Genomic DNA, 13480 nt, shown 5'->3' on the forward strand with positions numbered 1-13480 from the left:
CAAGGTATAATTCCTGCCTACAGCACTGCTTCACGAGGAAATCAAAAAGTGGAGCAAATATGGTGAATGGTCTAGCTAATAATACCGAAATAGATGACAACATCAACTGTGACGCTACCATGGTCTTGCTGAAGAAAGGTATAAAATTCCAGGCAGCACAGTGCTGCATATTATACGAAGGTTATTCAAAAAGTATTCGCACTTTCATATTTATGAGCTCAACCAAAATCATTCTTTCCTGATGGCATTAAGAATTAGTAGGACGCTGGGAAAAATGTATCACAAAACAGGGTGATTATGTGGAAAGTGATGAGATTTGCTTTTGAGATATTTAATAAATAGTGTTTAAAATAAATAAAAGTGTGGAAACATTTTGAAGATCCCTTGTATCTAGTACAGCTATATTCAACAGAGGCAAAGACTGTCTCATTTATGGAGGGTTGGAGCAACAGGGTAAGTGTGGAAGCACCAAGAAGGAACAAAAACTCCCCCTGGCATGCTGACCTTTCTCACTGTGGTGATGTAGGACTGTTCTCAAGCCTGGCTGTGTGCCACCCCTCTCACAAGAAGTGGGCCTGTGCTGGAATCCCCCACACCACACTGATGTCTTCCAGGCCCAGTTGACGGTAGGGTAGCAGTGGTGGTAGCAAGGCCTGGTTGGGGAGGAGGGGTAGGGAAGAGTGATGAGACAATAAGGGGTTTACCAATTGAAGGGGGGAGTGCCACAATGCCTAGTTCTATGCCTGCTCCTATGTGTCTGCATGGCACTGTGTACACCTTGTAGTCTCAGTGGCATAATAAGGAGGGGGGCAATCCGCCATGGGTGCAGTCTTGCTGGCACCCCTCCTCCTCTCCGCCCCCCCTTCCCACTCCTCCCCATGCAGAACGTGCGCCCCTTCCCTTCCCCCACACCTTTTTAACTTCGTCACAAGCAGCCACCAACTTGCTGCCCACGGAAGTGATGTCAGAGAGAGCGCTGAAGCCGATGCGGGCAGAAAGTTGGTGGCTTCTTGCACCAAAGTTAAAAAGGTACAGGGAAGGGGTGCGCACGTGCACAGCAGGGGGGCGGGGAAGAGGGCGGGAGAGGGGCACCACCCCCCTGGTTGCCACTTGCCCTCACTACGCCACTGTGTAGTATATAAACTAAATTAAACTAAACCTTAAGTTTATATACCGCATCATCTCCACGGAAGTAGAGCTCGGCACGGTTTACAAGAACTTAAAAATGAGAAAGGGTAGGAAAAGGATTACATAAGTTTATAAGTTGAGTGGAAAAGTAAGGGAAAAAAGAAATTACATGTTAGAGAAGAGCCAGGTTTTTAGTAGTAGTAGTGGAAATTATAAACGGAGAAGACGTTCCGGGCCAGCCAGGCAGTGATTAGCTTGCCCGGAACGTCCTCTCTGACGTCAAAATTGACGTCGGAAAGACTTCTTCTTGGCTGGGGGAGGTAAGATTGCAGCGGCGCGGACCAGAGAAAAGGAAGGGGAGAGGCGCTTTTTTTTTTTTCCGCGGCAGGGAAGGAAGGATGTAGGCAGGCAAGCTGGCTGGCTTTAGCGCAGCAGGGAGGGAGGGAGATAGGTAGGCAGGCAGGCAGGCTGGCTTTGGGGGTGGACAAAATCTGGAAGGTAGTGGGGGGACATAAGGAGGCACTGGGGGCATTAAGGACATGGGAAGGAGGCACTGGGGGCACTATGGACACAGGAAGGAGGCACTGGGGGCACTAAGAACACGGGACGGAAGCACTGGGGGCACTATGGACATGGGAGGGAGGCATTGGAGGCACCATGGACACAGGACGGAGCCACTGGGGGCACTATGGACACAGGACAGAGGCACTGGGGGCACCATGGACATGGGACGGAGGCACTGGGGACACCATGAACATGGGATGGAGGCACTGGGGGCACCATGGACACAGGATGGAGGCACTGGGGGCACCATGGACACAGGACAGAGGCACTGGGGGCACTATGGACACGGGACGGAAGCACTGAAGGCACCATGGACACGGGATGGAGGCACTGGGGGCACCATGGACACGGGACAGAGGCATTGGGGGCACCATGGACACGGGACAGAGGCACTAGGGGCACCAGGGACATGGGAAGGAGGCACTGAGGGCACTATGGACATGGGAAGGAGGCACTGGGGGCACCATGGACACAGGACAGAGGCATTGGGGGCACCATGGGCATGGGATGGAGGCACTGGGGGCACCATGGACACAGGATGGAGGCACTGGGGGCACAATGGACACAGGACAGAGGCATTGGAGGCACCATAGGCACAGGACGGAGGCACTGGGGGCACCATGGACACAGGACGGAGGCACTGGGGGCACCATGGACACAGGAAAGAGGCACTGGGGGCACTATGGACACAGGAAGGAGGCACTGGGGGCACCATGGACACAGGACGGAGGCACTGGGGGCACTAAGGACATGGGAAGGAAGGAGGGAGGGAATAGAAGGGACAATTGTTAGGCCTGAGTGCAGAAAGAAATAAATGAAAGAAAGGCTACACAGTCAACTAATAGATGTCAACTAACATATAGGGAAAAAGAACCCGTTGTTCAACTACAAATTGGGGGGGGGGCATTGTTGGGAGAAAGCAATCTTGAGAGAGACTTGGGTGTGCTGGTGGATGCATCACTGAAGCCATCTGCACAGTGCGCAGCGGCCTCAAAAAAAGCCAACAGAATGCTGGGCATCATAAAGAGGGGCATAACTACCAGGACGCGGGAAGTCATCATGCCACTGTATCGAGCGATGGTGCGTCCGCATCTGGAATACTGCGTTCAATATTGGTCGCCGTACCTCAAGAAAGACATGGAGGTACTTGAGAGAGTCCAAAGGAGAGCAACGAAACTGGTAAGAGGGCTGGAACACTACCCATATGCTGAGAGGTTGGATAGGCTGGGGTTTCAAGATCAATAGGGGCATAGAGAGGGTGGATAGGGACAGATTCTTCAGGCTGAAGGGGACAACAGGTACGAGGGGGCATTCGGAGAAACTGAAGGGAGATAGGTTCAAAACGAATGCAAGGAAGTTTTTTTTTCACCCAGAGGGTCGTGGACACTTGGAATGCGCTACCGGAGGAAGTGATCAGGCAGAGTACGGTACAGGGATTCAAACAGAGACTGGATGGATTCCTGAGGGATAAAGGGATTGTGGGATATTGAGAAAGCTAACCAGAAAATAAATGTAGAAACCCAACCAGGTCGTGCAGGTGCAAGACCGGAGGGCTAGGACTTTGATAGGAAGATAGGACTCAATTAGGAAACCAAGGAGGCATGGGGGCCCCTTCTGGTGATTTAGACAGGTCGTGACCTGTTTGGGCCGCCGCGGGAGCGGACTGCTGGGCAGGATGGACCTATGGTCTGACCCAGCGGAGGCACTGCTTATGTTCTTATGTCCCCTTTTGATGAAAAAAAATAAATGGTCACGTTACCTCTGACTTTCTCTGCAGTAGAGTCGGCAGCCACGCTGAGGTGCAGGAAGGTCCCACGATGACTCGTCTGCCGGCTCTGCTCCAGAAGAAGTAAGTTACATCGGAGGGGGTGGACCCTGTAGACGCAGTCATTGCGGGACTTTGCCACAACTCCCTGCGTCTGCCGGGTTCACCCCCTCCGACGTAACTTACTTCTTCCGGAGCAGAGCCAACAGACGAGTCATTGTGGTACCTTCCAGCATGCGGCTGCTGAGTCCACTCCAGAGCAAGTACGTCGGAGTGGGGTGGACTGGCAGCCAGCAGCTACAGTCATCGTGGGACCTTGCTGCATGAAGGGAGAGAAAGGAGCAGGATTGCTGGAATAGAAGAGTGGTGGAGGGAAAGAAAGGGGGCAGGGTGGTATGGAAGTGTGGTGCTGATAGAATTGATGTACAGAGAAAGCGGAGAGACATAAGGGGGAAGGATATTGGAGGGAAATAAAGGGGGCAGATGCTGATTAAAGAGGGGTGGATGGCGAGAGAAAGGGCAGACATTGGATGGTAGTGGGGAGCTTATGCTGGATGGAAGTGCAAATGGGAGGAGAGAAAGAGGGGAGCAGATGCTGGATGGAAGTGGACAGAGAGGAGAAGGTACTAGATGGAAGGGTTGGTGAAAGAGAGTACATGATGGAAGGAGGGGATAAATAAAAGGAGGGCACATGATGGGGAGAAAAGGATTGAGTTAGGGAAACACTGGAGGGGGTGAGGGAAAGAGGTGGCAAGCTTTAGGTAGACAGTAAAAAAGGACATTGATGAGAGGGTAGTAAGAACGTAATCTAGACAGATGCAGAAAATAAATTGAAAAGGAAAATGAGTGGAACAAGGGAAAGGGATTGCAGAGGAAAGGTGTGGGAAAGGGAAGGACAGGAGAGAGATGCCAGACTAATGGGGGTAAAAGGAGTGATGGAAGGGGGAGGCATACAGTTTCTGGAAGGGGCATAGAAGGAGAGAAGATGCCATATAGGGGAAGAGAGATGGCAGACAGTGGATGGAAGGAAGAGAGTTACAAGAAGATGAGGAAAGCAGAAACCACAGATAACAGAGGTAGAAAAAAATGTTCTATTTATTTATTGCTTTAGGAGACATGTGTCACTGTTTCTGTGGTGCACTGTATGCAGAGTACAGCTTCTTACTGGTTCAATTTAACCTTTGTCTATGTATTTCTATTTTATCTCCCTTTTACAAAACTGTGGAGCGTTTTTTAGTGCCAGCCGTGGTGGTAGCAGCTCTGATGCTCAGAATTCTATGAGCGTCAGAGCTGTTACCATCGTGGCTAAAATCCACACTACAGTTTTGTAAAAGAGGGAGGGGTTAGTTTGTGATTACATATTCCATACTAGGCGAAGGTGTTTTCTGTGTTCTGTGTGTTCGAAAGACATGGTTTTTTGTTAGGATTGACTGCAGGATTGATCTGTACTAATCTGGCTTATTTAGGTTTACAATGGGTATATTGATGTTGTACTGCTCACTGCAGTAAGTAAGATGCTGCCTTTTCCTAGGTACTCATGTGTGACATGTGGCTTGTTACTAAAAATCATGTTTTTCCTACAGATGGGGGAGGTGTCAAAAAATGATGGGCCCCTGGTCACATATGCTAGGTACGCCACTGCCAGCACTGAAGTCTGGCTTACCATTCTGTAATTTCCCAGATCTCCCCTGGAACTCTTTTTAAAAATCAGCGTAATATTGTCCACATTCCAATCTTCAGGTACTACAGACGATTTTAGCGACAGGTTACAGATCACTAACCGTGGGTCATCAATTTCATGTTTGAATATACCATCAATTCCAGGAAATTTATCACTTTTTAGCTTGTCAATTTTGGCTTAATACATCTTCCAGATCCATCGAGATTTCTTTCAGTTCCTCCACATCATCACCCTTGAAAACCATTAACGGTTCAGGTAGATCTCTGATATCTTCTTCTGTAAAGACAAAAGCAAAGATTTCATTCAGTCTCTCTGCTATGGCCTTATCCTCCCTGAGCACCCCTTTTGCTCCTTGATCAGCCAACAATTCCACGGATTCCCTCATAGTTTTTCTGTTTCTGATGTACCTAAAAAAATTGTTACTACGAGTTTTTGCCTCTGTGGGAAGAGCTGGTGCTGGGTTCAGAATTTCTATGATCATCTACCTGAAATGCAAGAATCGCAATTGAGAAGATGAGATGGGCGAATTTGGCCTTTTTCTGCCACTACATACTGTTTTGTTAGAGCAGAGACAAGAGATCATAATCCCTGTGATGTCTTTTGAAGCTTATTCTTTGAAAACCGTGTAAGAAGTTTGCTTATTTTCCCTCTGCCCTTCATAATGGAATTCATCCTTAAGAATTCAGCTACAGAAAATGCAACTATTCCTATTAATGTACAATGTATACTATTGTAAAAATAAAAAAAATTAAATATAAAGAGAGAGTTGAAATTATGACCTATAGCTGATGATCTTCTGGGGAAAGAAAGAGGAGAGAGAAAAAAACAAGGGGAAATGATGTTTATGTGTTATTTTCCTAAAGTGTTAGCATACTTTGTTTAAAGACATGAGATTATCTGACTTTTTCCAAAGCTTTTAAGCCACTACTCAAGTTTCCTCTATTTGGGATTCTGTCTGGAATCAACTCCAACCCTCCCACACAAATTCTCCCTTTCCAGGGAATTCAATTTCAGTGATGTTGCCTTAAAGTTGAGCTTTAATCCTTCCTTCTTTCCTTGTTTCATTGACAGCTAATTTCCATCGTAAAGCCTCAGTCATAATGGTGGATGAGCTGCTCTCTGCGTTTCCTCACCAGCTATCCTTCTCGGAGGCCGGACTCAGAATCATGATCACCAGCCACTTTGCTCCAAAAACCCGACTCTCCATGGCCAGCCGCATGCTGATTAATGAGGTAAATTAAAAGCTATCCCATCTGACATATACACATAAAATAATCATGATTATGGTGCGATTTTTTTAATTATTTAATTTATTTTAAAATTTTATACACTAGGTAGTTTCCAAGCAACCATATGCAATAAAATTTTTGAAAAACTAGACATAAAAAAAAATGCAAAATAAATATTTCTTCAATGCCAGAAAAGGTGTACCGACTCCCTGATAGGCAACTCACAAAAATGCACTCACAAAAAAGTTGAGTCTTCAGTAATTTTTTGAAGCCCAGCCTGTTAGCACACAGCTGCAGCTGACCAGAAAGAGCATTCCACAATTTCACTCCTACAATAGAAAAAGTAGACACCCTTGTATCAGCCTAGTGAACACTCATCCTATCCAGTGATAGCAACATAGCATTCTCAGATCTTAAAGATCTACCCAGGCAACGTATATAGTAACATAGTAAATGACAGCAGATAAAGACCTGAATGGTTCATCCAGTCTGTCCAACAAATGCATATATTATAAAGTCATAATTAAATTGTCTTTTTTCTTTGATATTTCTGGGCCATAGATCATAGAAGTCTGCCTGGTACCGTCCTTAGGTTCCAACTACTGAAGTTACCATCAAAGTTCACTCCAGCCTATCTAAACTATCTCCAGATTATTGGAGTTCCTATCAAAGCCCTCCCCAGCCCATCCTAAACTGAATAGCCATATACGGGACACCAACTCTGCAAGTCTGCCCAGTACTAGCCTTAATTCTTCAATTTATACCCTTCATTTCCTGATTAGAGATCCTCTATGTTCATACCACGCTTTTGTGAATTCCGTCACCATTTTCCTCTCACCCTATACAAAACCAGCAGCTGTTTGCATTTTGAATGCATAAACGTCAGCCCTGCCTAACACCCCATTACAATTATGTCTAAGCCACCCCATTTGTTTTCCTACCTCTGTGATTGGAAGCAAGTTAAGATTTCCTGAAGAAGAGATTTTATAATCTGCAGAGCTGCCAAGTGACTCAGTCCCGGGGGAAGTTTTTAAGATAGTCCTAGATTTACATCAACCCCATCATGCTGATGCATTCTGGTAAAGCTGCATCGTCATGAGCAGGCACTGCAAAACGTGTACACCTAGGGGTATTGCCCATGTAAAGGCAGGTACTCATGCCTGGGCAACAGATGTGGCTCCTCAATCAAACTCAATCAAAACCTTACATTTGATTAATTCTCTAAGTAATTGGAGTTTATGCAGTATATTCAGTCCCTGACCTTCTGGGTAATCAGGTTAAGTCCATTCATCAGCATTATCTGTATTCTTTTCTGCAGTGTACCAGAAATATTACTTAAAATGCATCACTCATACATATCCTTGCACTCACCCACCTCTCTTGAGGCCTGAAAGCTTTATCCCTCTCCCTCTTATCCCTTTCCCTCCCTCTCTTTCCTGTCCACCCTCCCCCTACCTCTCCTGCAGCATTCCAGGCTGCATCCTACCATCTTTGCAAACTTTAGAGATCCATGTCATGTTCCGTTCCCTGCAATTCCACCATTCTTACCCCTTCAACCCCTAGTTGCTAGGCTGTGGTGTCCACTCAGCTACTCTCTTAACATATTATGTTATTCTATGCCCTCTGCAATCAATTCACAATAAGATCTCCAATCAGTTCTCAACAGCCTTCATTGTCTACTATGATCTCGGCTAGGGACTCCTCCAAATGTTCTTCCTTTGCCACCAGCCATATGACTTCTAAGGGCTTAATCTCATAGGCTTCACAAGGATCAATCTAAGCCTGCCAAATTCCACTGCAGCCTTCCTTATCCCTCAGTAGCTCTTTGCCACTTTGGTCACTTCTTCTCTGCAACTTGAATAGAAAACTCAGGTGCCTCCTTCACTGTCCCCCACCTTCTGCCTTTCCCACGGGCCCTTCATCTTTAGGTGCACACTCACAGTTTTCCCCTTGATTACAAATGCTAGACCAAGGGGGAAAGCCTCCAAAATCTTATCTTTTCCAAGTTGCCAAGTTATTCAATACTTGACTGACACCCTTGAGAGATCTTTTAGAGTGGTTTATTCTCTTAGGGCTCCTTTTACTAAGCTGCGCTAGCAGTTTTAGCGTGCGCTGCATTACCGCGCAAACTAGACGCTAATGCCACCATTGAGCTGGTGTTAGTTTTTACGCATAGCGCGGGGGCAGTGCATGCTAATGTGCAGTGCGCGCTAAAAACACTAGCGCTAAAAACGCTAGTAAAAGAGGGGGTTAGTCTTCTCATAATGTCTTTCATGTCTTTCCACTTCTGTAATGTTTTAGGGGATACATCCAGAAAATCTTCAGTCTGGTATGTGTCCCAAGTCACTTTCCTTTTCTGCCTCACTTTCCACACAGTTTTTACCTTTGTATACAATATTAACAATATGTCGAAATAAAACAAAAGAATCCAAGTGATACCTTTTTTATTGGACTAACTAGAGCATGGTTAGATTAGCTTCTTCCTCAGATCTGTTTTGTTTTATTTCTTCATATTATTTTTAACAATGAACTAACATGGCTGCCACACCATTTCTTTCCATACAATATTCATGAAAGCAAACCATGATATCATGAGGCTAATTGGGCTTCACCTCACCTATGGTTCTGTGTTCCTGCTCCACCTTGATTCAGTATGAAAAAAACAAAACTCCCAAACCCCAAGAAATAGAACTGGATAAGGGGGAGAGACAAGTCAAAGAATGATTACACTGCTGTAATTAAGACAGCCCAATGATATGGTTTCAAGAGATTGGGAGAGCCCTCAGTCACACAGCCTCCCTCCGGGAGCTCCCAGAAATAATGGCTGTCACTGGCTTACACCCAAAAGGGTGTTAACTGTGAAACATCCCCGGGCTCTCTCCGTGCAATTTTTGTGATAAATGTACACACAAATAGTGCTGAAAGTGCAAAAAATAAATCAAAAACACACTCTACAATTCAATAAAATTGTCTCTACTCCTTATCCAGGGGGCCAAAGCACAAGGTTCAAACATCCAGATCCAACTAAGCAAAAACCAACAGGAAGTACTTAGCTTCTCTGTGGATGATACAGCTAGCAAGTAACAAATTCGTCCAATGGGACTCCGTTTTGGGGGTGAACACCCCCTTCTTCAGGAACAGCTGGTCTGCGCTGTAACCCTCAAATCATCAGGCACAGCAATTTGGCAAAGCAGAAAATGGCGCTTGTCCTTAATGAACGCCTCCAATTTAAACTGCAGACACAAGAAACGTCACTCAGTTACGTATCACATGACTGCAAAAAACACAGAGGACGTCTAACTCGCGTCTAACAGGGAGCCGGAATTATCAAAGTTGAAATTGCATTGAAATCCATGTTAGACCAGCGTTTCTTACACCTACATTATACACGATATTTAGACGCGGTCTGCCGCCTAAGAAGCATCTAGTGCCTGCCCATTACCACGCCCATGTCACGCCCAGGTTACGCCCACGTCTGCAAATGTGGACGCGACTATGCTTTGTTCAGATGTCTATCCTACGTCTATCTTTTCTGGATGTCTACCTCACGTCTAGCTACGTCTAACTCTCAATTAACGCTTATTAAGACCCTTAACTCCGTAATTATTCAATTACTCTGGACGTCTAAAGCATGCCTAAGTTTAGACGTATTATAGAGAATTTACCCCTAAATGTTTGCCTAAATTAGCAGGGTAGTCAGATTTTAGCTAATGAATATGCATGAGATAAATTTGCATGCACTATCTCAATTCTATGCAAATCTCTTTAGTGCATATTCATTGTGGATATCCTGAAACCCAGACTGACTTAGAGCATTGTGAGAAAGTAGAGATGTTATATTGAAATAATTTTTTGATGGCTTCTATATTAGTGCAAAGCAAACAGTTGGCAAAGTTGTGTGTAAATGAAGCCATGAGATCTATTCATGCCAAAGAGCAGCTATAAATATACTCACATAAATTCCCTGGGGTAATTTTCAAAGCAGAAGTACTTTTGTTTTGATCACACTCCTACAAAGAAAAGTAGGCATGTCACTTCCCATGTCATTTTGAATAAATAAACATGGAGGTGCCAATGGTGGGTGTTGATTTGCTGTTACATTGAAAGGAAACTAATAAAAGATAAAGGGGCCCTTTTATTAAAACAAGATAAAATATTGGCTTAGCACATTTTAACAGAGCACTTTCCTGCACACTAATGCCTGATTCTATAAAAGATACCAAAGGTTAGGCGCCTACTTCGGGACATCTAGCTGATCTAAGCACCTAGCTTCATTTTCTTAATTGGCTTAACTGGAGCTGATAATTGAAAGCGCCATTTAAAAAACCAATTTAAAATTATTAAAATTAGCATTTACACCAAGGCATCTACACCAAGTTGCCTACTAAGAAGAAGATGTGATTAGGGGCAGATTCAGGGCACATTTTGGACGTGGATTGACTTAGAGGCTCATAATCGAAACAGATAACTTGCCCAAATTGACACTTGGATGACCTAAAAGACAGGTCGTCTAAGTGCCAATAATCAAAATGGGTTTTTAGACGTATCCAAAGACTTTTTGGGCCTCTGACTCCCGCTTTGCGCCCAGAGCTGAAATGGGCATTTTTGAAGGAGTGGTGAGGGCAGGATGTGTGCGGGATATGGGCTGGCCTAGACTTAATTGTACTGCAGGGATAATCGAAAGTTTTACAAGGCTGCCTGGACGGAACTTATACGTTGTGACTTAGGCAATGTAAAAACAGGTCTAAGTACCCAGAAGGTATCCAAAATGACCAGATAACCACTGCAGACAACAAAGTACAGACCTGCACACACTCCCCAAGTGATCACTGACACCACACACACACACACACCGCCATAAAAATTGGAATAAAAACATACATACCTGCCTCCAGAGCATCAGTACCTGGCACAGGAAAGCCTAATAGAGCTGCACAGAGGTGGGTTAAGTAGTCTGTGGGGTGGGCTAGTGACCCATAAAGAGGAGGACCCAAGCCCATAAGCCACTCTACCCACTGCATTCATGATTGAAAATGTGAGTCCACCAAAAAACCGCCAAAGCCTACTATACTGCCTTATAGGTGACACCTGCAGTCATAAGGGCTATTTGGGTTGTAGACAGGTGGGTATAGTAGGTTTTGGAGGGCTAACCATGTCCTGCAATGGAGTTAGGGTAAGATGTTTATGTGGCACCCTTTTTGTGAAGCTCACAACAGTAGCCTGTAAGGTGCCCCAATACTCTGTTGCCATGTCTGGGTGGCCAGTCCATCACTTTGCTGGCTCCTCCCACGTCCAAAAGGTCTTGTTCTAGGCGTATGGGACTTGGACGATTGTTTTGGATATGAATGTAGTATAAAGATAGATGTACTAGTGATCTGGACGATCAAATGACGGGATCTTGAAGTAGGTGATTGTTGAAAAAAAAAAAAAAATTTTGGATGTATTTTTTTGGAGAATGGACTTTGGACACTGCCGACTTTGGGCAACTAGCGACCTAGGACCAAAACAGACTTAGACTCTAGTAGGTGCTTACCTTAGGTGCACTCATTTAGGCCAAGAATACCCTGGATTCAACGCCTACTGGCACTTAAGAATGCTTAGGCGCCGCTAGGTGCGATTCTATAAACAGCGCCCAATCGTGCCTATGACTTAGGGACATTTATAGAATCAGGGCCTAAGCCCTTATTTGAGGCGCCAGAATTTTAAGGATTTTTTCTTTTCTTTTGTTGCTACTGATCCCATGCTAATAAAAAAAAAATCTTAATGTGAGAACGCTTACCACCTCCTATTTAAGAGGTGCTGAGAGCTCTTGCATTAACCCTGTGTTATCCAGTTGTCACACGCTAATGTGAACACACTAGTTAGATAACTCTTCTGCACCTGTTCCCTACCAATGACACACCCCTCCCAAGAAAATTACAAAAAAAAAAAATGATATGCAATTAGTGCAATTATTTAAAGGGCTATAACATGTTTTATAATAATGCCTTTTTCCATGTTAAGCACATGTTAGCACTTAACATAGTTTACTAAAAGGGCCCCAGTGTTTAAAAGAAACACTATTTATAAGCTAAACCAGTGGTTCCCAAACCTATCCTAGGGGCTCCCCAGCCAGTCAGGTTTTCAGGATATCCACAATGAATATTCTTGGGAGAGATTTGCATGCAGATGTCTCTCATGAATACTCTTTGTGGATACCCTGAAAACCCGACTGGCTGGGAAGCCCCCAGAACAGGTTTGGGAACCACTGGGCTAAATTATTCTTGCATCCTGCACACATTGGATTTCTGATCATGTGGCCCATTCATATATGAATTTCTGATCAGGTGGCTTATGACTGAAATAATTTGGATACCCTTACCCTAGTGCTTTCAGTGTTTCAGTGCTGCTATTGAGCCCATGTCCTTGCAACTCTCTATCCAGAGGCAGAGGCTGATAAACAGCAGAGCTTATGCTAACGGAGAATCGGAGGTGTCCATCAAGATCCCTGTTAAACACACGGTAGAAAATGGGACAGGACCCAGCAACTCAACAGAGAGGAATGCGAATGGCACCAGGAGGGATGAGGATGTGGCTGAGGCTGGTAATGAGACAGAAAATGAAAATGAGGACAACGAGAACAATGAAAATGATGAGGAAGAGGAGGAGGATGATGACGATAGTGATGGTCCTTTCACGCCTTTTGAAGTGCCCTGTAAGTGATTGGTTTCTTGTAATTTTTTACCTTAATTTCCTTGTTTTACAGACTGCCTCAATAGCTTGAAGATAAGCAAACTGAATATTCATGAGTCAGTAGCAAGATCATTTTCCCCAAGCTTCAAGCTGTCTGGCTTTGATCTATGTACAGCCCCAATATGGTAGAGCTATCTATACTGTTCAGAGAAGACCCTAGTCAAAGCTTTCCAAACTGAGAGTTGGGATCCCAAATTGAGTCACAAAACCTGCATTTAGTGTTGTGACCTGAGTGGGCTCTCCATAGGTAGGGTTACCAGATGGCCAGGAAAACCCAGACAGGTGCCTGAATAAACTTTCCAAAACCCAGCTGTTTGTTTGGGTTTTAGAAAGCCCTGATGAGCTCCAGCTGCATCTGGAGGGCCTCTGAGCATGCGCAGA

General features: G+C 45.0%; 1 protein-coding gene across 1 annotated transcript in view; it reads left to right on the plus strand.

The window, feature by feature from the left end:
- The window catches only part of SLC24A3 (solute carrier family 24 member 3), a 560288-nt gene that overhangs the window by 487738 nt on the left and 59070 nt on the right, over positions 1–13480 (plus strand). The window contains exons 10-12 of the mRNA XM_033939286.1: positions 5–138; positions 6210–6370; positions 12791–13061. Of these exons, the coding sequence (XP_033795177.1) occupies positions 5–138; positions 6210–6370; positions 12791–13061 (566 nt within the window). The remainder of the gene's footprint in view (positions 1–4; positions 139–6209; positions 6371–12790; positions 13062–13480) is intronic.

The sequence above is a fragment of the Geotrypetes seraphini genome, chromosome 3 (genome assembly GCF_902459505.1).
Source record: "Geotrypetes seraphini chromosome 3, aGeoSer1.1, whole genome shotgun sequence".
NCBI classification, from domain to species: Eukaryota; Metazoa; Chordata; class Amphibia; order Gymnophiona; family Dermophiidae; genus Geotrypetes; species Geotrypetes seraphini.